The sequence below is a fragment of the Dermacentor albipictus genome, chromosome 2, assembly GCF_038994185.2.
Source record: "Dermacentor albipictus isolate Rhodes 1998 colony chromosome 2, USDA_Dalb.pri_finalv2, whole genome shotgun sequence".
Lineage (NCBI taxonomy): Eukaryota > Metazoa > Arthropoda > Arachnida > Ixodida > Ixodidae > Dermacentor > Dermacentor albipictus.
The window spans coordinates 126,832,753-126,859,175 of record NC_091822.1 but is presented as its reverse complement, the minus strand read 5'-3'; the positions used below and the strand labels follow the sequence as shown (position 1 = coordinate 126,859,175).

The following is a 26,423-nucleotide window of genomic DNA, read 5'->3' as shown; positions in this document are numbered from 1 at the left end:
CGCATCTGAAGAAATTGCGGGTACATGAATGCACCCGCATTCAACGCTTAAGTATACATAATATCGTGAATACTGAAAACGCACTAGCCTGCCGCTTCGAAAACGCCTAAAAAATTCACCATATTTAGTCGCATGCATGAATTAAATAATCACGCATACAGCCAAGCATACCCGCCGTGGTTGCTTATAGTGGCTACAGCGATCCCGCACCTCGTGCTTACACGAGGTGGCATGATTAAAATTTCGCCACGGCGGCGAATTCGACGGCGGCGAGTTGCCTAAACACCCGTGTACTCAGAATTTAGGTGCACGTTAAAGAACCCCAGGTGGTCCAAGTTATTCCGGAGTCCCTTACCACAGCGTGCCTCATAATCAGATAGCAATTTGACAATTAGAACAGCACAGCTTTTTAAGGCGCAGGACACGACATCGGCATCTGGCCACTTTTTCAAGACCTTCTTTTAGGTACATGGTCAAAATCCTCCACGGGCCAGGCCATGAAGGCATTCGTTGCTTTTCTGCGAAACGCTGAACTTCATATACGCGACTGTGGTAAGAGTTCTTGCTTAACTTTCAACTCTTAATTGATGCCTTTTCTTTTCATATCATGATCATCACCTACGCTTTCTGCATTTCCTTTTGTCCCCCTTTTGCCCTTCCCCGACATTGACTATATAGCAGCCCAACCTCCCAGTTTTTCTCGCAATTTACTTATTTATTTATTTATTTCTCTTACTCTCTCTCTCTAGAAAAGAAAAAAAATGAAAAAAAAATACGACTGAAATCGCTCTGCGGAGGTCAACAATATTGAAATTCTTTCGATAGAGCTTGCAGCATCAATAAATAATGTTTCTCTGACGCATTAATTAACAGCGCATCGTTATTTGTTGCAGACGGCAATTATCGATGAAAAAACAAAGACGAATAACAGAAAGCGCAGAGAAGGCGAAGCAGAAGAAGTTAGGACCTCGAGCTGCTGCACGCGCCTCGATTCTCTGCTGGCCGGCAGCTGAGCGGCAGATTCGAGAATCATCGCGCCCCGGCCCCCTGCTGCTTCCAGATCTTCAGCCCAACATCGCGTAAGCACGATAACGGTGTACCATTGACCGCGTTATCAATTTTCTCCGTGCTGTGCTGGTAAACAGGGGCATTCTGACGTCGTCATCGAGGAAAGTTGATGCGTATACCGATAGACTCCTTCTACGACAACGAATGAAAAGCTACGGGGGCGGAGCTTCTGCACATTGTGTTACCGCGCCAAGTAGTCCGGCAGAGTTTGACGCCAAGGAGACCGGTGTCACACGGTCACTTTCGATGGCGATCAAGCCCGACCCGTATCGAAATTCTCGACCGCCATTGGCTCTCTCCTACAGCTTGCGCAATTGAGTCCATCGCGACCGAGAAATTCTATCCCGATCGGGCTCGACGATCGCGATCGAAAGTGCGCAGTGGGACAGGTATTAGAAGTTTAAACCTCCTTAGAAGGCACTTTTGGCTTTTTGGAGCAGACACTGAGTTAACGTGTAGCTTCCACGTGCGACGGGTTCGCATTTGCCAAAACGCGGAAGAGAAACGTGACAAATAAGCCGCCTATAACACCGTGCGGTCCTAAGGGCCGATTTACGCTCGAGCCGCCCATCGCCGCAGGCCGCACCGCACACTTGCGGTCGTTCGAAAAATTGCACGTATCCAGCACTTGTGCACAAATTATTATTTACACTGTGTGCACAGTGTATACCTTACACATTGTAAACCGAAATTTGTGCACAAGTGTTTGATACGTGCAATATTTCGCGCGACCGCACGCGTGCGGTGCGGCTTGCGGTGATGGGCGGCTCGAGCGTAAATCGGCCCTTAGTGTTTCTTTGTTTGTTTTATTTTAATGCGCCCACTGTAGTAAATGTTTGTTTTTTGTTCCCCAAACTGAACCGCACTTTTTGTTGTCTACAATAATTATTCAAATTACGCCACTATATTGAATTATTTGCACGGGCGGACATAATTTGCGAGAAAAAAAAACTAAATTAATCCTTTTCCGCTTTTTCAACTATTTACAACAATTAAATTCTTATTTACCAACATATATACGGTTCACGTTTATATAGACAAGTTGAGGTGAACTGTGACAAAGGGCTGTATTCTCGTGTTACCACATTGCAAAAACGGCCATGTAGAGAGAAATAAACAAAAGTAGCGTGGAATTATTCTTTCAATTTGCCCAATTACGCGCGGGGTACCCAGAAACGCGGCTCTCTGTCCACAACCCTTCCGTGACATAGAAGTGTGGCATATACTGCGGTGCCTTAGCACTTCGCTCTCCCTACGAGGTTGTTTGGATCGAGCGGAACACCGCGAGGCGCCCTATAGTTGGTTCACTGCTGTGGACTTTCTTCATGTTCTTCCTCTTTGTTCGGTCCATTTCGCGTCTCGCTCAATAAGTGCCAGTCCCTAAGTTGTTTCAATTTTGCGCTTTTCGCAACTCCCGATTGGACGCATTAATCGTTTAATAATAATAATATTTGGGGTTTTACGTGCCAAAACCACTTTCCGATTATGAGGCACGCCGTAGTGGAGGACTCCGGAAATTTTGACCACCTGGGGTTCTTTAACGTGCACCTAAATCTAAGCACACGGGTGTTTTCGCATTTCGCCCCCATCGAAATGCGGCCGCCGTGGCCGGGATTCGATCCCGCGACCTCGTGCTCAGCAGCCCAACACCATAGCCACTGAGCAACCACGGCGGGTACATTAATCGTTTCAGCAGCCCTAGGGGTGAGACGGTCCCTTTTGTCGAGCCGTATATGGCGGTGCTTTCATTTCACGTCGCCCTACTACGTCACAGGAGGGATTGCACCGCGAGCCACACTTCGTGGGGCCGCGTTAGGGTGGCCATAGCCACGCTAGCCGGTTGCGTGATGAGGCAAATCGGAACGTATAATTCCACTCCGGTTATTTCGGTCTGCATGACCACATTGAAGTGCAGATACCCGGAAAGTCTCTAGACTTTTTTGCGGCGATCCCCTCGACTTAAAAAAAAAATTATGGGGTTTTACGTGCCAAAACCACTTTCTGATTATGAGGCACGCCGTAATAAAGGACTCCGGAAATTTCGACCACCTGGGGTTCTTTAACGCGCACCTAAATCTAAGTACACGGGTGTTTTCGCATTTCGACCCCATCGAAAAGCAGCCGCCGTGGTCGGGATTCGATCCCGCGACCTCGTGCTCTGAAGCCCAACACCATAGCCACTGAGCAACTACGGCGGGTGGACACCCCCCCCCCCCCCTCGACTTTTCAATATAAGCATGAGCCATATAGTTTGTAACAAAGCAGGAAATTAATGCAATTAGTTTAATTCGTAAATAGCTTTCGTTTTTTCGCAAAGGATTTCCAGTAAATTGAGTAGGCCTATTTTATATTTAAAAAGCAGTGCTCGTGTATATATATACATATATATATATATATATATATATATATATATATATATATATATCTTAAAGAAAATAGCTCTGAAAGAGTATGAAAGGGCACGAAGACGGAAAATTTCTCTCTGTACCCGCAAGCAGAACAGAATGTACATCTAGTTGGATCCTCCATGACCCGAGAAAAATGCTCGGGACTCACAGTTTGAGAAATACTGCACTAAGCGATACTTCGCGCAGGGTCTGTGTCACTCTTTTCTGTGTACATCGTCTGAGCGCTGGTCCTCTTTAAATTTGAACGAAGCTATACTGCGGTGGGTGCTGCGCGATTTGTTTAGTAGCATTACGCAACGTTGTTACAACGATGTAACCATATGTCTCATAATGCCAGTAACCGATACGCGAAGAGCATACGGTCGCTAAATGCGCAGGACGCCCGTACTGCACATTTCAATATTCGTGTTGCGTGTTCACAGGGCCTCCGAGATGGCGACCAAAGGTGCACGCGCAATCTCGGAGGCCACGCTCTTCCTTATAGCGCTGTAACCACGTTTCGCAGTGCCAGTAACCAACTCACCCTGCTTTCTGCGATAGCAACATGCTTTAGCTTGAGAAATTTTGTCCTCGATTTAGAAGTATGTATAGGTGTGTTCATTTCCTGCTGGTATAAAAGAGGGTCCCGTTGATTAACATTAAATATAATTTGCTTTTATATTTGTTGAATACATGGATAAGTTTTAATAATTCTCTTTGTTTGCAATGTTGTGTTTATTGTATCGCTATATTTCTAGACTTATAGCGTATCTTAAATAATTTTATCTGTTTGAATCCTTGTGTTTATTGCGTATCTGTATTTGTAGGTTAGACAGTGTATTTTACATAAACATGTTTGTTTGTAACGATGTTTGGTATTCACTGAAAGTTAGTCTACATTGAATGAAGTTGGCTTCTCTGAATAACCTGATGCTGTCCATTTTGCAGTTAATTTTCTCTGACGCGCGTAATAACAGGAGGTTTCGCATTTAGTCTTTTGACTGAGACTTCCTTCTGTAATTGTTTCTTCGTTAAAACGCATGCTTCAGATTTCCGAAAGTAAAACTGAACTCTCAAATGAACAGGCAACCTTCGAAGCACGCCGGCAGTTTCGTTGCATATACGCGGCGGGAGGCTAATTACAATTCGGATATGCCGGCGATGCATATGCAGAGCAGCCCAGCCCGTGGTATCCGGCATGGAGGCCTCGCACGCGTCCAGCACGAGCCGCTCGGTGCTCATCTCGGACGCGCTGCGCAAGTACAAGATCATCGTCGGCTACCTCGTCTTCGTCGCCATGCTCGTCGGCGTCTTCATCGCCAAGGACCGGCTGCTGCAGTGCAGCCTGGCCGTGGGCGGCATCGTGGTGCTCTGGACGCTCGAGCCCATCCCCTACCACGTGGCCTCGTTCGTGCCCCTGGTGGTGTTCCCGCTCTCCAACCTCATCCCGGCCAAGGAGGTCGCCATGAGATACATGAACGTGAGCGGACGTGTGCATCCCGGTCTTTACAAGCGAGGCGTTGTAGTTACATACCTATGTGACGTGCGGGCATGACGATAGTTTTCGAGCAACCGTATGCTAACTTACCTGAATTGTAGTTGTATCCGTGTCAGTTTTCTTGTTATGTCTTTCCTGGATGCATAAACTGACATCAGCAAGAGGGAAATTTACGGGAGGAAACTATACGTAACCGCGGCTCCACGTTTCATACGTTGCAGCACGCACAGCGTGATAACTGCAGCCGAAATTATTGAGAAGCACATAGACCTTGTAAATTTTTTTACAAACTCGATGGTACCTTGGGACATAGCGAAAAATAACCAAACTTCCACACGAGCGCGCCTGCTACTAGTATTTAATATAAGGAGCACCAGTCATCTATAAAATGTGGGCATCAATAAAGCTTACCGTGTTATGTACGCGTTTTTGCGCGTCCTTGGGTTTTGTAAAACCTGGAATTCACCCGCCAAGGGGAATCGGTAGTTAAAACGTTTTTTTCTGCTGGTCATGAGGCCATGGGTTCGGTTGCCAGCCACAGAACCCCCGTACTGGGGGCGATGCACAGCGTTCTCGTATTTCAGCCTAAGTGGCCCAGTGGGCAAAACAAATCAGGAGCCCTCCCTTACGGCAGTGGGATGTCAAAGTCCTGTCAATCAGCAAATCAAGCTCTGAGGATACGCAATCAAATGAGCACTAAATATCTTCATTGACAGCGTCTTGGCAGCTAGCGCAATTTATTCGACGACAGCTTCTTCTTGCCCTCCATTAATTGCGAAATTGGCTCTTTCGTTAAGTGTGACATTGCATGATTGTATTCACTAGGGCTAGTTGATGCGTGTTTATTTTTCAAAAATATAGCGGCAAGACGGAGCACAGCGGACAAGAAACAGATACAACGAAGTGTTGACGTTGTGTCTGTAAGAAACTGCAACGCAAAAAGAAGAGTAGCGGCAAAGCTGTTTTTTTTTCTTCTTACGGCTCAGTTGCAGCCCTGTCGTCCTTACCTGTCATTACTGAACGCAGGACGGAGTTCATCTGTGAGCTGACAAATGCACTGGCTTTTGAGTTGCTCTAGACGTGGCACGGATTCAGCGCGTAAAGCATATATATTAAAGGGGGCGAATAACAAGTTTTTCGCATACGAATCGAATAGCAAGTATTGAATTGAGTAGTCAGAACGCAGACGCATAAATCAGGTAGGAGTCCTGTACTGACTGGTGCAAAAAGGCTCTCTAAATGTCAGGTACAATTAAATGATTCGTTTTAAACACGTCACTAATTTTTATTATAAAACTACATGACTAGCCTCTCAACATCTCTAAAGCCTAATTGCCGACCAGCTGGTTAAGATGCTGCTCTATAAAAAAAAAATGCAGCAGATCTAACGTGTCCTGCTGGAAGCTATATACAGCGAAGCTTAGGATGCAGTGTTCACGCGCGCCTTCTCGTCTGGCTCAAGGATGCCCCGAAGGAGGAGCTCTGCAATGCAATGCACATTTGAACGCAACCAGCGTTATGGGGGTTGAAAGAGACGAGGTGGCTTCCTGAGCAATTTGTTCGGGTCAAGCGAGCTCCCCTTGAAGGCGCAAATGCGACCGTCCACGCGGTTGCCAGGCTGTGCAACACATGCGCAAAGTGAAGTCATCTCCTCTGGTGCCCTCTCTCCCTTCTCATCGCGGCTATCCGCGTCGGTCGATGCCCCCTCGCCCTCTCCACCAGCGGCCAACGACCCGCATGCGCAGGCCGGCTTCCTCCCTCTACGTTCCAATGCTGCACTCTAAGAAAAGTTCACACCCTTTGAGTCGTATCTTGCCACACAACAGTAATCGTCATCTGTCTTGTCCCCATCTCCTTTCTTTAACGCTGCGAGCCCGGTACTTCCAAGTCACGAACGGCATGCGCGTTATCAGCACGACGGACAGGAAAGTAGCGAGCACTGCGTTTTCAAGAAAGGAAACGCAAGCAAGGCAGATGACGATTATTGTTGTGTGGCAGATATACACCCCAAAGGGTGTACATTTAAGAGTGCAGCAGCAGCGGCAAAAGCCCGCGATGGTTCGTAAAAAGAAGATTCCATTTAAATAGCTTATTCAGAAGATTGGTTTATGGAATGGGGCTTTCCAAGATCGCTATACGGATGATTGCCGAAAAAAGTTAGGACGTAGAGGGAAAAAAATTAAAAGCTGCTGGTTCACTAATTGTATGCCGTAAACAAATGTAAAGGCCCGTCGCAAGGAAAACATCACTGGTCGTAGCTAAATGTTAGAAAGGTTACACGACTACACCGGCAAAAATATCAAATGACAAAACACAAGCAAATCTCAAACGTTGTCTTCTTTGCCACGGCCATGACGCTCCCATAGTCTCGTATGCGTGCTACCTGTCAAGTGGCCTCCAGCTATAGTTCCATTGGCAGGCTGCACGCTGACTCCACATATTTACAGCTTCCCCGAGCATACTGCACCTCGTTGAATACTGACAGCCACGTGACCAACCCGCACTTCGCAGGACGACATCATCCGGGCGCTGTCGGGCCTGTTCATCTCCATCCTGCTGCAGACGTCCAAGCTGAACCGGCGCATGGCGCTGTACCTGTTGCTCGCGGTGGGCACCAGCGTGCGATGGCTCCTGCTGGTGTACATGTGGCTCGTGTTCCTGTTCGCCATGTTCGTGACCGACGCCGCGGTGACTGCCATCATGATCTCGCTCGTGGACACCCTGGTGGCCGAGGTGTACGCCAGCAAGGTGCGCGTGCGCGTCGTCAAGCTCAACAAGGCCAACGAGGAGGCCAGGCTCAAGCAGCAGCAGGCCGCGGCTGCGGCCGGAGCCGAACAGGAGGCCCGCGCGGCGCTCGAGGGGCAGGACATCGCGCCCTACGGTAACGATCGGCGCGAGCCATCTATGCACAGTGCACCTTTTGCTTCCGTCGGTAGCACTTTATTTAAAGCCTTCTTTGGTCTAAATACCCGCCCCAGTGACGGCACCGTCTGAATAAACAGATGCAGATCTTGAAGTGGGAAGGAACAGCGCCAACTAAGACGATCGCAAGAGGGTGAACAACACAGGACAAGAGCCATCCTGTGTCGTGCTCCCTCTCTTGATCGCCTTAGTTGGCGCTGTTCCTTCCTAATTCAGGTATGCACCATCTAGCCCAAATGAATGTTGTTCTGAGACCTTGAAGGCTATGCTATCTATTTTTTTCTTTTTTGCTGCAGTGGAAGCGATTGCGCGAGCCTGATGCACGTCATATATGTCGGGTTTTGGAGCACACCCATTTCGCCCGTTTTTCATGGTAGTCGCTGTTTCACCGCCGATGCAAAGGCAGCAATGCAAATGGCATGTGCTCTCGCGCAACTTAGTTTCGGGCCGAGCGCCAACTATGGTAGCTCTTGGACGAGCGCATGCTGTCGCGCCTATACGCATACCACCGGTATACGGATGTTCTGGTTAACGGCTCTGGAACTGAATTCACGAAGCTTTTCTTTCGTACTTTCGGAAGTGCTCTCTTCCACTTGCCGATTGCCTTGAGTAATAGTCCCGCATCAGGATTTGAATCTGCGCTCTGTTCTCTGCGGAATTACGCGAAGAAACAATTAACGATGCCTAAATATCCTGACTACAACAAATATGTGCCTGTAAACACATCACTCATTTATTAAAGCGAACAGCCTTCTAGAAGCGCGTGGCTGTATTCTCTTACATTGACAATCGCCGTTGATGGTTTCTGCAGAGTAGTTTTGCCACTATCCAAAGCGCTACAATTTAAAATAACGTACAGTCGCGGACAGAATATTACAGACCATGAAATCTAAGAAAAAGCTGAATATCTCCGCAACCTCACAACGCAATCTGGTATTTGCATTTTGGACCTCGACTAGAATATGCTATCAACGTTGTCGTGGGCAGTTTTACTGGTTACTGCTACAGGCTGCTCGGGCATTGAACGTTTTCGGAGATCCCGTGGTCCATTTTATTCTGTCCGCGACTGTACGTTCGGGTATGTGTGTTCCATTATAGCGTACAACGCAAGACAAGGACAGAGTGAAAACTGACGAATACAGGCGTCAACCTCCAACATATTTATTTTCAGTCGCGTCACACTCATATATATGGTGTTTTAGTGACAGAATGCGCAACGGCATTTAACATTTCGACGTCACAACGACGACCAGCGCAAAAAGAAAAAAAATAATAAAGGAAGAGCAAAACCTACAAGATTATGAGATGCTTGGGTCGCCCTCTTCGTCGATTCGTTCACGGCTTGATGTTGATCGGCCACACCGTACTGGACTGGGATAATAGACGTTTAAGGTATACGCAACTGAAGAAGCAGACAGTAACAAAAATGAGTGAAGAATGTAGCAATTCATTTTGCGAACTCGTGCATGCCGGGGAAAACCAGCGACACTCGGTGCAAACCGAAAGCGAGCACTGTCGACGATTGTCGAAAGTGTCAAATGCGGGTCAAGCGCGTCTACTATTTATACACGTCTCGTTCAATATTACAACGTAATCGCTGTTGCTAGCGTGCCTTGCGGAAAGTACAACGCTGTTCGCATCCCGGATGCAATCTGATTACGCGAGTCCCTGCGACAACATAGGCCACAGATGGAATCGGCGATAACGATCCAGAATGTTTTGATACAGGTAGGTGGGCGTCCTGCGCCGGGCGCCAAGTTTTTACATTAGTTAGCCAGTGGCCGGGAAAAGATAAACAAGGTCGCGTGTCAACATACTGAAGTCAACGGCGGTGATTACGACAAATGTGTCCTTTGCAGACATTAACGACTCTGTTACTGAATGTCTATGTGCTTTACCATCTTATTTCTTCACAATTCGGTGCAAGCTTTCGGAAAATTACAGCCTAAGCAGTGGTTGTGAAAGCCTGTTGCAGTTTCTTTCTTTTTTTTCTTTTTCTTGTTTCTGTTTTAGCATTGATTAATTTAACTGTATGAAAACATAGATATGAAGACACAGCAGATGTTGTTATGTGAAGCGATGTTGCTAACCTTTTAGCAATCTGGACTCAATGTTGATGAACCCATTAACGTGTTCCAAGGTGTTCGCGTTGTTTGTGAAGCTAAAAGCAGCAAGAGCTGCGATGCGGGCGATTGACAGAATAGACCAATAAAGCACGTATTGGACATAGTAGCCCCATGCAGTGATCGCACGCTCTTTTAATGAATGCTCAGTCGTGTTCCCTCGACGTGTGCAAATAGCTCATTTCTGCCCTATACAAAAAGGACGATACGACAAAACGTATTTGTCAAATTACAGACCAGTTTCCGTACTATATATCTACATTTTCTAAAGTTCTAGAAAAGGTAATTCACATTGGCATCATTAAATTTTGTGAGACCCACAACATAATTACCAAAGCACAGTTTAGTTTTCTAAAAATGAACAAAATTTGTGTTCCTTGAGTTAAAGTAATAGACTATACGGTGATTTGAGGATATGAAAGCTATGCTGTACTGATGGATTTTTCCCCAATTGAGCTTTTAACTATATCACTCATAAACGGCTTTTGGTAAAACTTCACACATATGGTTTCCGGGCTCCAGTGCTTTGACTTCTGTCGTCATGCCTTGAATACTGCCTTCATTTTGTCAGCATACATAATCATAAATACTCCGTTAAACAAATAACAGCGGGCGTCCCACAGGGCAGTATTTCTGGTACTCTCCCCTTTACCCTTTTTGTAAATGAAATGGTTAACACTTCTACGAATGCAAAATATAGTATCTAGATATGCAGGTGATGTAACTTTATTATTTTGATCAAATATGGCAGGCGACACGAATGAAGAAGCAAGTTCTGCGCTGAAAGGTTGGCACTATTGGTCAGCTGTAAATCAACTGAATATTAATGTGTCTAAAATCAAAGCATTAGTGTTTACGGCTAAAAGTAAAAAAAAGTTTCAATGTCGTCTGATTCATATTATGACTCCGAAAACATTTACTTCGTAGAAATCGTACGACTCTTAGGTAGACATTTTATCGAGTCGGCAGAGTTGGAATAGCCATGTAAATGCAGCTGTAGCTAAGCTATTTTCTATAACAGGAGTAATAGCCCGGCATCGACACCTCCTTCCAATTAAACTCAAGGCTTCATTGTATAACTCTATGGTTTTTGTCATACATAAATTATTCCAGCTTGTATGGGGAACAACCACTGCTACTAACTTGCAAAAATGTTTCGTGTTACAGAAGGAGCTATTAAACGCGATATCTAAATTGAAAGTATTTTCACCCATGCAAATGAGCTGTTCGATAAGCAAAATTTTAATAAAATTAGTGACATTTATCGAGCTAGGCTTATCGATAGTTACAGGAGTGTGCATGCTGGCGCATCTTCATACCAATGTACGCATGTATAACAGCAGACACTCACAGCTTTGAACGTTCCGAAATGCCCACCTATGGAGCTGAAAGTATAAATAACACAATACCACGTCTGTTAAACAAACCTTATAATATGCATGTGAATGTAAGGAACACTTCTCGCAGAACTAATTCATGTCGTTCCCGACGCGTCTTAGATACGTATTCATTTCATTCTATGAAATCAGTTTGCTTACGGTTTTTGCACCATTTTAGTTTGTTTCAATGTACATATATGATCAGTATGCAATTCAATCGCCCTATGTCTTGTGTAAGGCCTTTCGTATAAGCGCTTATTTTTTGTTGTGTTAGCATTTTAATGGGCGATTTCATTCTTTTATTTCTGATCTATTCAATGCTGCTGTACGTTTTTCTATGTCATTTTAATAATAATAATATTTGGGGTTTTACGTGCCAAAACCACTTTCTGATTATGAGGCACGCCGTAGTGGGGGACTCCGGAAATTTTGACCACCTGGGGTTCTTTAACGTGCGCCTAAATCTAAGTACACGGGTGTTTTCGCATTTCGCCTCCATCGAAATGCGGCCGCCGTGGCCGGGATTCGATCCCGCGACCTCGTGCTCAGCAGCCCAACACCATAGCCACTGAGCAACCACGGCGGGTCCTATGTCATTTTAATACATCTGCGTTGTTACTCATGCACCGGTTTATCTTATTTCTCGTGAATATCCAAATATTTGTTTTTCTGTTTGCCGACTACGGCCACGCACTCTAGGGGTTGACGGGCTCGTCAAGCTGCTTTCCTCAGCCTTCCCCCAAGCGGAAAGGGGAAATGAAAGTCAATTCAGTTCGCTAATTGAGCAGGTGCGAAATTTGGAAATATGAACGAAACAAAAGTTTACTGTCCCATCTTGATAACGAAGTTCAAATCTCGATTGCATTCACACACGTACACGTCACTGAGCGCACTGAAATTCTTGCATTTTTTTTTTCCAGCCGACTACGATCACGTGCTGCACGAAGAGCAGACGTAAGCATTTGTACAATGCTTTTTGTCCCGGCAGTTTATGTCCCTCAGTGTACCCTATACATCGCATAATTTAGCGCATAAATACATTTCGCTGAGCAGTGCATACACGCACATTTGCCGCGACCCCCTTGGATGGTTGCGCAAAACTATAAAGCGGCTTGAATGCCTTCGATACGAGTTGCGTCAGGTGACATGCGGCGCACGCCTGCGGTGCACAAATGAATGTAGCGTTACGTGCACGATTTCAAGGCATAAATTTATGCGCTTGACCTATTGCTCTGTTGCGACAGAAGTTATTTTTTTTCACACATTGATTCTTTCATTTTCAATCACCATTTTTCTCTTGGCACATATGTGCTTTGTTGGCTGCACACACACGCACGCACGCGCGCACACACACAAACACACACACACACACACACGCACACGCGCACACACGCACACGCACGCACACACACGCACACAAACACACACACACACAAACGCCATAAACAGCAACAGCTTCGCTGTAAACAAAAGTTCCTGGACGAACTGGTGGGACAGTTGGTTATGCATATCTACTTGAACACAGCGCACGATTTATTGTGCGTTGTGTGGTGTCATTACTCTGTCAGTCCCTGTCGATTTATTGTGCGCTGTGTTCAAGTAGATATGCATAACCAACTGTCCCACCAGTTGGTTATGCACGGTGTGTCCCAGCAAATTCCAGGCAAGGTGCTCAACTAAAAAAAATTCACGCAGAAACTGCTCTGGTAGTTGTTTAAGTATGCGTTAGCATTGTGCCGCTTGCTCATCTCCACACAGCCCGGTGTCGTTATAAATGCTACAGGACTTGATCCGACCAGCATAAACCCTTATCAACCCTCGTCAGTAGTTATCAACCTTATCGAACATTCGCTTATCACGTTCGCTATCGAACATGATAAGGCAGGTTTAAATCACATAGTGTTCATTACGGATTACGATTGCATTACGAATTAGTCACACTTAAATAATATAGAGATAATTAAGGCACTCGGGCCCTCTGCCTTTGGTGAGAGTCGAACCCACGATAACTTTGGTGTTCAGGTGACTTAAGGTAAATTTAGCGAAGCCGTTGCGAAACCACGACTACATTTGCCTAATGGTTCGGATGCCTGTTTCGAACTTTGCTGAGCTTCTTTCTTTATTTGTTTGTTTCTTTCTCTCTCCCTCTCTTTCTTTCTTTTATTCTTCTTTTTCTTCCTTTTTTTTAAAAAAAGCTTGGCTAACATAATATAGGACACGCTACATATAGGCTTTATCGAAAGTTTAGCGCACGTGCAATTGTATAGTCGTTTCTTGGTACAGAATTAGTTGTAGGACAACGATATCCATTATATACAAATTATTATGGGGGTTTTCACCCTCGCTCGTGTGCAATGTTAGCATCTACGCGCCCATTTGCAAAAGCGCAATAAACTCGGTCGACGTCCGGCGCTAGAATCCCCTCTATTTCGTTTCTTATTTTTGTGTGTGCGTGCCTCCAATTTTGCACCGCTAATAAGAATGCAAGCTTATTCTGCAACTATTGCAAAAATGGCCATATGAACCTGTACTGCTGAGCTATTTTGTGCCTTCCGTGACCAGAGATGGTCAAAGGTGTACAAAAAGTATATAGAAATGAACGTATGTACTAAAAATAACAATAATAAGATTGGCAGTTGGAAAACGATCCTTTACGGACCAACTTTTCTTACTTATTATTGAAAGCGAAGCACTTTACACCTCTTAAATAATTACGCGACTCGTTACTGGTCAGCATCATCTCTGAATACAAAAATAACGAAAACCAAAATACAACATATCGCCGAACGACTTGCAGCAAAAATAATAAATGCATTCGCACACGTCTCCGCGTGCGCATAGCGCCCGATGTGAAACCGCAGTCGAGTCGCGAACTCAATGCTGTGGGCGAAGTCGAGTCGAGTCGAGCAGCGCGAGTCGCGGACTCAGCTCTGTGGGCGTCGGCAATTCGATTGCGCCATTTTGCTCGCTTACAGGCACTGCGCCATCCTCCGCAAGGCGTTCATGCTGGCCCTGAGCTACGCCGCGGTCAGCGGGACGGCCGTTCTGCTGGCGAACCGACCCTGCTTCATCCTCGAGGCGCTCCTGCTGGAGTGCGTATATATATGATGTCCATGCACTGCACGAGGCCTGCACTCTCACACTTGTCGTTGTGAGCAGGTGGAGGCGTTAAATATCACCGCGTGGCTTGTCGTTGTGCAAGAGAAAAAATTTGATATAAAAGTCTGGCATTTTAGAAGAACGACGTGTATAAACGTCGCCAACGATCCGGACAGCGTGTACCGTGATCTGCAGAGGAAGTAACGACAATGCAAAGTGACAAGACCTTGCCGAACAGGCAAATATAATTGTTATTGTACCCCCTTTCCCCTTCTTTATATGTCTGTGCGATTTGGCACGCCATGATCGAAAAGTTGAACTGTTGTCCGAAGCTGTTGCAAGGGCGCAAAATAAGGAACTGTACAAATCTCGGAAAGAACTGCAGAAATGAGGATACCTTAGCCTCAGGGTGTTTTCGAACGCGGGTGAATTTCTCTCCATTCGAACCTTCAGACACTCTTTCGAAAACAGAGCTTCGTGTCACGGTCTTCAGCATCAGAAACATCGTTTGTTCGTAAAGTTAATCGTTTATATTGATAGACTAACTTCAGAACAAATTTCATATGGCCCTCAACTGTCGCCAGCCATGCCGGTAATTGTACACTGCCTAGCGGGCTGAAGAGCAACCGTTCTTTCACAGTGACAACTGTGTATAAGAAAGCCTGTTGTGTTTGGAGACCATGAGAAACCCGTTTACTCTTCGAGTACAGCAGGCGGGAAAGTGAGAATAAAGAATTTCTACAGTACGAACGGGGTTGAGCTGATGCACCTCTCCATAACTGCATAAAGGCACAAGCCAACAAAATGTCCACAATGGCATTGTCCGCGGAATTGCCCTCAATGTCACTTGGAATCTAAAAACAGTGCATGGTAGGGCGGCTAGCCGCCCTAACAGCACTAAAGCGGCCAGGAACACTGCCCTCGTGACGTCAGCAGGGTCACTGCGCATGCGCCTGAACGTGGTGAAATCAGTCTATTGCACAATCGCTTCCTTATAGATCGGCATTTAAGGCTCGCTATCAAAAGAGAGAGTGGTGCTGCTCACCTGTTCATGTAATATTGGTGCGCGGCATTGCTTCTCAATGCAGCCAGTACAACTACGGGATCAGCCTGACCAAGTGGGTGGCCGTGAATGCAGCCTTCGGACTGGTCACTCTGGTCTTCGGCTGGTTGTTCGTGTTCTACACTTTCCTGCGGAAGTAGTAAGTCACACTCGCGGTATATAGGTATAGCGTCTTTAGTGGCGCTGTGGATTTCGCGACATCTACCCTTCTCTATGTTCACCACCCTCCCTTACCCACACATTACTCCCCTAACAAGCAGACACCTGTATTTGATCGTTCTCAGTATAGAATCGTTTGTGACACTTTTGGAGAAAAGGAAACGTCACCTCAGGCTGCCGAAGCCGATTGCTCCTTTAAAGCTTTGCAGCTGCAGTAACGACTCGAGCGTCAACCGTAAACATCTATCGTTCGCACTCAAGGCACTTATACGATATTTCATTTCAACGTTTCAACGTCATTTCACTGTCGACGTTACACGACAACAGTGACTAATCGTTTACGTAAAGCGTACATTTGTTAGCGGCTGTGTATTAGAAGGCACTGGTTGTCTGCAGTCGAACATTTTAATGGATTATATTTTACTCCGCTTACTTAACCCGTATTACTAACAGCGGCATAGCCGCGAGTCATATTCGAGAGGTTGTTTTCGACCTGCTGATGTGTGATAACGGGTTGAGAAGTCGGTTTGCTCCTATAGCCTTACAGAATCTTAAAATTTCAGTGGTTCTGCCTTAACCCCCTTAACTCCCACAGAAGCGCCATTGTCACAGACCCACAAGACACATCGTTAACCGGAGTTCAACTCCCCACCTGTTCTGAAAATGTTACAGCCCCAACACCATGGCTACAAAGCAACCGCACTTTGTCAGGCGTAATAACGCGCGTGTATCCAAGGAGTTATTGAAGCCGTACATGAGGCGGCGCTGCGTCATCGTGCATTCGAACTTCGCAGCGATGAAGACGGGGCCGAGGACTCCACCGCCGCCAAGGAAGTTTGCCGCAGCAAGCTTGAACAGCTCGGGGAGATGACGTACGTTCTGTCTGCCATTACGTATAGGAGGAAGAACTATTTACTGTTGCGAAAAGAAATAAAAGAAGGGGATGGAGTAACGATTAGAATGTGAACAAGAAATGAATAATACTGTAAAGGAAACATTCAAAAATAAGAACTGTAAAAAAATAGAACTGTATCACGTCACGGTAGAAACATGAGGTGACCCGCAGTCCTGATGGGGAAGAAAACAAAGGAGTAGAGCGAAATAAAGAAAGCAGAACAAAATATCATGCAGAAGGAGCAGTCAGCTGTGAACCACAACAAGAACGTCAGTTTCTTAATACAAAATAAAATGTGGCCGAAAGAAACACGGGGCAGCAGGATGAGAGAGCCATTCGAGAGTGCCGATCGAGCGGACACTCGTTGTCCCTTGATATGCGCATGCAGTATCGTGATCAACAGCGGTCGAGCGAGTGATGTCCCTGGAGCCAACGTTTTAAAGGAAGGATTAAAGGAAAATATTAAGGAAGGTTCTAAAGGAAAATATTAAGTCGAGCTAGGTTAGAAGATCATGCTCCTGCGATAACGAATTTGCCATTCGTATCGAGAACAGAGCTTGTGCAAGCCAGAAAATTACGAAAACGAAAAATCGTGGTGGCGCCACCTATTTTGGGGTATGGTACCTCTCGTATCATATCAGCATTGTCTGATACACAGCGGAAAAGTGAGAGGGAGAGATAGCGAGAAAGGTGTTCACGGGAGGATTACGTGAAATTACGGCGGGTGATTCAAACTGAGGAGGAGCAGCGGGACTTTCGGTGGTAATTTTCTACGTAACAAAGCGATATAAAGGCGTATAGAAAACGATTATAGGCTCCTAGACGAATCATCTGTCCATAACACTCGGCTTAATACTTTCCTTTAATGTCTCGTTTAAACAAGTGCCCTCAATTGCTTTTGGAAAAATGACTGGATTCGCCTTAAAGTCCCCTTGTCTCCTCGAGAGAAGGCATTTGTATGGAACCAACGCTTCGAAGGTACGTCTCTTCGAGGACTGTTAATCATTTCAAGTCTACCTCTTCCTGTGAAGCGCAAGTCTTGCTTGCACATATATACACAGTATATGTGTTCTGTGGCCCTATAGGTCACGTTTCCCTGTCCGCCAGGACGCTGTCTCAAGTGCTGCCTCTCGCACCCGCCAGGGCAAGCCTCTTCTGCTAAAGCAGCCACTCTTGTTTACCGGAGCTTGCGAGTTAGAAAGTGTATTCACTGAAGTACGAACGGCCTTCCTATAGACGTGCCAGGAAAACGCCGTTACAATCAATTGTCTAGCAATAAGTAGCTCGTAGTAACGTAGAATATGCATGCATAATATCCGCGATGACGGCTCTCTTCCGGGGGCGTCACCGTTAACGCAGGCTGAACGAGATGACTGTGACTGGTCTCTTCTTCCTCTGCCTGGCACTGTGGGTGACCAGACAACCACACATCATCCACGGCTGGCAGGACCACCTCGGTCTTCGGTACGTGTGTGTGCATATACAGACCTCTCCGAAGCGCACGTGACGGTGATTTTACGCAGTTATCTGTGTAGGAACGCTTTGCCAAGTCTTAAGGCGGCTGCGCAGAAATTGTCACGTGGCCCGTCTTAAAGTGAAAAATTACAGCTACGTTTGTAATTGACGGCGACGTAATTCAAACTTGATCCCTGAAAGTCAATGCCACTGTGAATAGGGAACCACTTTTACAAATCAAGTCATCTTTAGGCTCATTAAATATGTTTTCTCTCTCATCTTAACTACGTGCTGCGAGAAAAAAAAAAACAAGAACAGTCGGACATGTTTTTTACACTCACGGTAAGCGCTTTCAGGTCCACAGTTGCTCCCAAGAGTGGAAGCACTGTTAACGTGCTCAAACCTTAATTAAGACTAGTATGAATTAACCGCACAGGTTTGTATTTTCGAACGTATGTATGGTTTAAATGTCATCGTTTGGACAGCGGTAACGAAGACGAAAGAATCCACGCAATTGGTGTAACACAATATATGTAAAATATATGTATATGCCGGCAGAACAGGGGGCGAATCTGCGGCGTTCAGAGGTTTAGAGCTGTGCGGAAACCGCTGGAGGTCGACTGGACGTTCCGCAATCAGTTGGAATAATTCGTGAAGCGGCCTCGCTTCTACCTTCAAAGGCTGTTCATCAAAGTGACCTGTTCGTTAAAGGTGCATCGGATCGCTTCACCAGCAAAAAAAATGTAATAAAGGAGAACGATTTAAATACAGCGACAGATTCGCGGCGGTTAGCATTCGAACGGGGACTTTATGAGAGAAAAAAAAACATGCAAACGGGTAGTCACATAGAAATCAATCAATTCCGTGGCAAGCGAGTGCGCCTGAATGAAGCACTCGACCACAACACTATTATTATTGAAGAAGACGGAATGGTGAAGGCAGCACACTGTGCGTGCATGGCGGACCTTGGTGAGGCCTGTTTTCACATAGGCACTGTTCTTTTTTATTTGGAGGCAGCAGCTTCATTTTGAGAGAGCCAGGCCTGCACAGATAAGATAAACAAATGATTGCCTCCTTGCATGACCATTGTGGCCTGTGTACCAATTGCGAAGATAGACTTATCATCCAGTGCGAAACGATCGCATCACAATGAAACAAAGCAACCTTCAGCGAAGAAAAGTAAAGCTCGGTTAGAGAGGCCATCAAAAGAAGAATGGGCTGCCTTCCTGACCAGTGTGAAAAATAGTGGAGTGCAGTCTGCAGTGGCTCTCCACGTACAAAGAGTTATTGCAACGACTTCATTCCGTTGTCTCACAAGTATGTAACAGCTGTTCTTGGGGATATGACCCGTGACAAACCAGCAACATGGGACAACATTCAAGAGGATTGCCAGATGTTTGCACAAGTGTTCACTGCAGAACCGAAGGTAAGCAACACATTGCTTTTGACATCATGTAAACGTAAAAGCTTGGTGTGCTTAACAAGCTGTAGCATAGTGGTACTCTTACAATAGTGTAGTAGTATAAAATTTTGGTGCACCCGAGGTGTGAAAGCCGCATTTTGAGAAAGAGTATAGTTTACTGGTCAGTTAAGGTTTCCGTAAGGCACGTAAGGAGCATGGAATTTATGCATTCCTTCAGGCAGTATTTTGCTAAAGTATTTATTTTTTAAAGCTTGGCCTAAGGGCTTGTGCCTGTTAGGCAAGGGGTAGAATGGCAAAGTACTTGTATATTTTCCATCAGTGGTCAACGTGAGCGATGCAAGTTCATAAACTTGTTGCATTGCAACACCTTCACTGTTTGAGTGGCCTCCATTTTGAACATGCAGGTATGCCAGGCTGTAGAAGCAGCAACGAGGGAGCAGTCAGCATTTTCTGTTTGGTTTGCATTCCCAGCAGGAAGGGCGACGTCATCGACCATGTATGCAGCCTGCCGAACACCCCTCTGCAAGCCGTCCATAAGCATCGTCAAGAGGATGTGCTAACCGGAAGAGCAGTTCTTTTCAGCGGCAACCGATTGAGGGAAACAAAATGTAGTAGCCAGGAAGGCTTATATCTCGGCAATGACTGGGAAGCACGAGAAGTGTGTGTCATAACTCTGGCCTGCACATTTCTGCAGAAGCACCCTACCTAGCCACCAGCACAGATGGCTTGATTTCATGTGAATGCTGTCACGATGGCATGCTAGAAATTAAGTGTCCCTACTCAGCAGTCTGTGTGAGCAATGTGCTGAAGCAGAAAGGTGGCTGCTTGGAGCTATGTGATGACAGTGCACGACTGAAGAGAAGCCATGCATACTTCTACCAAGTACAACTGCAACTCTACGTGTGTCAGCGGTGGTACTGCGATTTCGTTCTGTGAACATCAGACATTGTGATAAAACGCATTGCTATTGATTTGTCTCTCTGCAAAGAAATGACGCAGAAGCCCAAAGCATTCTTTGAACAGGTTTTCCTCCTGCAGCTTTTATTTAAACACTGGACTACCTTGCCACAGCAAGAAACAATGCTTACATGTGATGAAAGTTCAGCAGACAGTGAATGCTACTGTTATTGTAGTGATTCTGAATACGGTGGAAGGGTTAAGTGCAGTGGCCGACAGTGTCCTACTAAATGGTGCCATATTGCATGTGCAAATCAGAAACGTCCACCAATGACCAAGGCATGGTTCTGCCTAGCTTGTAAGCCTTGCAAGAAAAAGCAGCAGCCTTGATCAGGGTACATTAATCAGTTGACAGGGGAGCACACAGGATGACTTGGAAGCACGTCACACAAACACGCAGGGCATGTCCAACTAGTCTGTACTTTTCTGCAATTCAAGCACTCGTAGAGGGAAAAAGCTGTTCCAAACCAAGACTATTTGTTGAATTAAAGTAATGACAACATATGCCGAATTCACTGGAACGGCACAACAGACTTGCAGAGATTAGTCAAGGCAGAGCATACTGTCACAATTTTGTCTAGTTGTGCTACCATGTCTCCACTTCTTACCATCACAAGCTCGATTGGAATAATCGAGGATAAAATTGCATACTTCCGACGCAATAGCCCAATGACTCTCTCTACTTGTATGTGAACATTGGCTATCTTTCGTTTCTTCTCCTCCTCCCAGGCCGTGAGCTGTCACTTCCCTTTTGTGAACGCTAGCCCTTTAAGACGTGCACAAAGAATCCCTACGGCATCGGCAATAGTGAAACCTCGGTCCATAAGCAGTGTCTCCTGGTAAAAGGTTGTTTAGAATACCACAGTGCTCGATCAGGAGCTTGTCGCTTGTATGCCCACCCCGTCCTTTAGAGATGTAGGTAATGGAACCCCGAGGTGCAATTCCAATGAGATTTTACAGTATTACGATGCTTGTATTGTGACCATGTATGACAGTGTGGAAGAAATGAAGATGACCCCTCTAGAAACACTTTGAAGTAGTCAATTATTACAGGCACTCTAGTTCCAAATGCTCTACGAAAGCACATGGGCATGGTTCGTAGTAGCTCCTACCGATCTGGCCACTCCACAAGCTGGCTCAGGTGTCTGTGCATGACATCAAGGCAGCGTTCCAAGACCGTTGTCACTGCGGCTTGGCTGACCTAGAGGGGAAAAAAAAACGCGTCAGTGCCCTGGAGGTATCATGTTACATTGTAAGATTCTTTACATCTTTTCAAATGCTGTTTTATGCAATGCATAACAATGAGTATTTTCCTGCAAAACATTGCCGCCTGGTGTCTACTGGCACCATCACGTTGTGGCCGTATTGACACAGTAACATGGCGCTAGCAATCTCGTCTGTCATCAAATCATCCGGCTATATCAGCTTCTTGTTCAACGGCAATGGGGGTAAGCCACCACTGTGGCTACCTCGTGCATTCCTTTTACTAAAGCACCTGTCTTGATAAGTTTAAAGCATGTCAAATTACATTTACAGTTCGAAAGTATGTACTTTCATCACAGCAGCTAACGAATCAAGAAAAAATACTTTCATTTATGATAACCATTCCACAATGTTTATAGTGCATTTGTGGCCTTTGCTAAATCTTGCATTTGCTAAAGACTTGCAGCGATGCATCATGCGCAAATATCATTGCGAGAGCACTGCTTTAATGTTGCTCGAGGTGTAGGAGAAAGCAAAAGCGAGCAAAAAAGCAAAAGCGAGCAAAAGGGCATGCCATACCTGCCCACTGCAAGATCTGTAGGGTTTGTTGAGTACCCTAACTGAAGACTTGGTGCCCAGTCTGGATTTGTCTCGTCCATCAAATAAGATGGCTTTCCTGCAAGTTAAAAAAAAAATACAGGCGTGCATGACAGCACCGTATCTTGCAGGAAGATGTCAAGGTCGCAGAGAAAAAGTCCAAGCGACAGCTTTTTACGAAAGACGTCGCAAGGGAGCTTGAACAATTCAGCTACGCCCGTGCACGCTGGCAGTGCAAATTAACGTCGCCCACGTCAATAAAACGGCGGTTAGGACAGCGTGAATAACCGTAGTACCACAAGTTTAACTGCCCTTTTCTAAGCTACTTGGTGATGCGACAACACATGTACACTTGCTCAAGCCTAAAATGCGTGGAGCTTAAACAATTCAGGTGCTCACGCGGGCAGTGTACATTAACGCCGCCTACGTAAATAAAGAAAGCGGTTATGCAAGCATAAACATCGGAGTGCCACAAGCTTTAACTGCCCTTTTCAACGCTGCTTGGTGACGCGACAGCACACACGTGTTTAAGAATTAATTACTACGTCGAGCTTAAACAATTCAGTTGCGACCGCGCGCGATGGCAGTGTACATTTATTAACGTCGCCTACGTCAATAAAAATGCGGGGATGTAAGAGTAAACATCGGAGTACCACAACTTTAACTGCCCAAGCTGCTTGGTGACGCGAAAACACACTCGTGCTCAAGCATAAAATACGCGTAACTGCAACGTTTAGAATGTAGACTGGCACTTACCAGAAATGAAATGAACACTGCACACTTTGTAGTTGGGAGAATTTGTGTCGATGTCAGCGCGACGAATGCGGCGAAACCACTCGGCACGACGCCTTTCCGACAATTCTCGCGTCCTGCTGCATTGGTTGTAGATGACTGAAGGCACTCCATAGAACTTTACCTCGTTTGTGTTCTCGCTGTTTTTTCGCCACGACCTATTGCTGCATCCATAAACCGCGCAATTTACCATGACTGCTGCGATTCACTGCTACTGCCCTATGATCAGCTGCTTCTCCGTAGCCTAAAGAATCACTTCTCCGCGAACCACGGTGCCGCGAACTGCCAAGCTTCGCAAAGTGGCCAAAATCATGGCGCACCGGGAGCGGAACCAGCTCGCCCCTTCCCATCAGCCCGTGCAGCAGCGTGGGCGTGTCGTCAGTGAATGCCTTCGCATTCCACAATCAGACACATGCTGGCGGGGTGTCCCGCGACTCTCCACAACCTCGTCGAAGAATGAACGCAGTGGGAGAAAAGGATTCAAAGTCCATTGTTTCAGGACCAACTAAGGGCAGTCCAGAGGACCCATGATGTCGCTGAAAGGCTTGGCCTGACTATAGAGGCTAGAAGGCCTCTGTAGCCTGACAGTGCCAACGTGGGAGCGGCCCACCTTGGCTTGAGAAGTCGAGCCTCCGGACCTCATTACAATAAAAGTTTTCACAGACACACACACAAGAATGTCCCGAGTTGTCTCTGGGTTTTTGCAGCATCAGACGCATGCCTCATCCTGCTAAATTGAAGGAAAACAATACTTCATTAAATACTCAGAGTAAACGTGTCAATAGAAAATTGTACACCCTGCTCAAAATTTTCCAATCCACCTTTCTGTTGCTCTATACGCGCTACATAAAACTTTTTCCTAAGCCTGAAAGAAGCCCGTAGAAGCTACGCGCAATTAGTAGCGCGACAAATTTTTGTGTTTTCCCCCAGTTAATCACGCACTCGCAAACAAAAACGTCCCAACTAAAGCTACTTGCTGCTGGACAACTAGCGCCATCTGCGCTTAAAGTTGCACACTGCACGCAGCATTTGCATGGCCTTTGAGATTGCCACTCTCCCCTGTGGTATTTTGTTTGTTTTTATGCTTTTTATGACTATTCGTAGTTTTTATCTATTGGCAACTGCTTCACATTGGTAGAGACGTTAGGGGATTGTCCCGGAGCTGTATAAAATTCACCGTATAACGCATACATTGCCCCCAGGGGCTCCAGAAATTATACGCACTACGAGTACGTCATTGAGTACGTCTCAGCGCATGCCACTTTGCTGGATACGTGCCGAAAGCGCTGGCTATAATGCGCGGTCTATAGGTCTATAGGTGCAGAGCGGGCAATTTTATGGCGGTGACCGCTGGCCGCAGATTTCTTCAAGGGAGATAACAGCAGTCTCGGAGCGCTACGTCTTGTTGTTTGCGAACTCTACGCACCTTGGTTAGTCGCGTGGTGCGTAAGCGCCATGCGCAGGGATCACTGAAGTAGCGCGGTCTCCCGTCGTAATTCGGTGTCAGCTGCACTTAGATTTCTGACAAGCACGCACAAGCTGCAAAAATGCGTGCACCACGAGAATTGCATTGTGTTACTGTTCAAGTTCGTCATAGTGCGAGCACTTCCCGTCCTCCGGACAGCCGTGATCGTATAGTGGTTAGTACCTTGCGTTGTGGCCGCAATAACCCAGGTTCGAATCCTGGTCACGGCAAATTTTTTTTCTTTTTTCCGTAATTGGTTTTGTTGTTGAAGTCCGTCATGGTGTGAGAACTTCCCGTCCTCCGGACAGCCGTGATCGTATAGTGGTTAGTACCTTGCGTTGTGGCCGCAATAACCCAGGTTCGAATCCTGGTCACGGCAATTTTTTTTTTTTCGTAGTTGGTTTTATGGCGATTGTACTATGAGCATCGCCTTTTGCCGATGAGCAAATAATCCATTCAAATAAATAAACTGCTGGCAAGCCTAAATAGGCACAAATAACGGTGCATAAATGTCTTGAATATCTGTCTTGCATGCGTACGCGAGGAAGTTATCGTACGCTAATAATTTTTTTTTTTAAATTAAGGGGCAGTTTAACAGTAAGCACGAGAGAGATATGTTATCATTACGTCGCGCCCCTTCTGAGGTGCCAGTTCCGCGCTCTGTACGTACGTGTGAGTGAGTATACGTGTACCGGTTGTCCCACGTAACTTGCAAATTCCGCGTAGCTTCACAGAACCAAGAAATTGTTGTTTAATTGCCGTCGTTTGGAGATACACAGATTATTTATTACATTCCGCCTAATAACATAATTAGTCTTAATTAATTATTCAACTTCTCAAATATCATAATTAGATAAAAAGTGTCAATGAGAAAATTGTACAGCAACGTGAAAAGCTCCCGATCCAGCTTTCTGTTGCTCAATACGTGCTGCGGGAAAATGTTTTTTTTTTTTTTGCAAGCGTGAAAGAAGCTCGCGAATACAAGAAAAAATTGTTGCGGGACTGCCGCTCGCGGCAAATGTTCAGCCGGTGCGGCATGAACACTTGCTCATTATATCACTCATCACTCATGTCATATATGGGCATCATACGCTGATAGCTAAACGTGTTATAACACACAGTTTCGTGTTTTGCACATAAAGTGAAAACAAACAAACTGAGTGATAGATTTCCCGTTCACGTATACGGAGGAGCCTCTACTGCTACAAGCTACACATGTGGAACACCTTTTTTAGTTGATTTATTACAGCCACCATCACACTGCACCGTTTGATTGTTTACGAGGCATTTATGTAGACTCCAAAGCATTTAAAGCAGAAACCACACGGAGCGCATATATCCGGCGTAGAGCGTGACGCCACATGTCGCTTTGTTATTTTCACGCCGACGTTTATTAACACAGTAATATGTCGTTATAACGAAATCGCTTTATCCGAAAGCTCGCTTTATTCGAAGCTGTCTTTGATGTCCTTATTTCAGTGCAAACATTTTAGACCGGGTTATTGGAAGTGTAGTTAGGCCAAGCTCCGCTTTGGTGAAGTGCGAAGCGGGGGAAATCCGCAAGGGAGTGCAGCGTGAAGTTTCCAATACGGAGCGAATGTTGCACAGTAGCTATTCGATATATTCGAATGCCGAAGCTAACCAAATATTTCCCAATAATCTACTCTTCACTTCGGGTCATTATTATCCGTCTACTAAACAAAGCGTCGCAAATTTAGGAAATGAAACGACGACAAAAGCTTTCGAAGCAGTGCAGAAACGAAATGGGCAATGCAAAGCTTTGTTTTCGTTTTCGCGACGGAAGCCTTCGTTTCAACCTGTGATCTTTGCTTGTATTCTGCAATTTAATGTTTCTTGTAGTCTAGTCATGGGGGCGGTTCGGTCTCTTACGCTACAGCATATTTTCCTCGGAACGGGCCCTTTCACATGTCCTTCCAA

The 26,423-nt window shown here is 45.8% G+C and overlaps 1 protein-coding gene, 1 long non-coding RNA gene and 2 other non-coding genes across 4 annotated transcripts in view; 3 read left to right on the top strand and 1 right to left on the bottom strand.

The window, feature by feature from the left end:
• Positions 1 to 916: 916 nt before the first annotated feature.
• LOC135895906 (sodium-dependent dicarboxylate transporter SdcS-like) overlaps positions 917 to 26,423 on the top strand; it is a 30,181-nt gene continuing 4,674 nt past the window's right edge. The window contains exons 1-8 of the mRNA XM_065424145.2: positions 917 to 1,079; positions 4,629 to 4,935; positions 7,465 to 7,834; positions 12,298 to 12,331; positions 14,353 to 14,469; positions 15,565 to 15,678; positions 16,493 to 16,570; positions 17,953 to 18,057. Coding sequence (XP_065280217.1) covers positions 4,654 to 4,935; positions 7,465 to 7,834; positions 12,298 to 12,331; positions 14,353 to 14,469; positions 15,565 to 15,678; positions 16,493 to 16,570; positions 17,953 to 18,057 — 1,100 coding nt within the window. The 5' untranslated portion in view covers positions 917 to 1,079; positions 4,629 to 4,653. The remainder of the gene's footprint in view (positions 1,080 to 4,628; positions 4,936 to 7,464; positions 7,835 to 12,297; positions 12,332 to 14,352; positions 14,470 to 15,564; positions 15,679 to 16,492; positions 16,571 to 17,952; positions 18,058 to 26,423) is intronic.
• Positions 20,480 to 23,379, bottom strand: LOC135895907 (uncharacterized). Its single transcript, XR_010562519.2, has 3 exons — positions 22,985 to 23,379; positions 22,211 to 22,307; positions 20,480 to 21,629 (listed from the first exon to the last, which is right to left on the bottom strand). It is a non-coding gene; the product is annotated as an uncharacterized lncRNA (long non-coding RNA).
• TRNAH-GUG (transfer RNA histidin (anticodon GUG)) lies at positions 24,644 to 24,715 on the top strand. The gene has a single exon. It is a non-coding gene; the product is annotated as a tRNA-His (tRNA).
• Positions 24,793 to 24,864, top strand: TRNAH-GUG (transfer RNA histidin (anticodon GUG)). The gene has a single exon. It is a non-coding gene; the product is annotated as a tRNA-His (tRNA).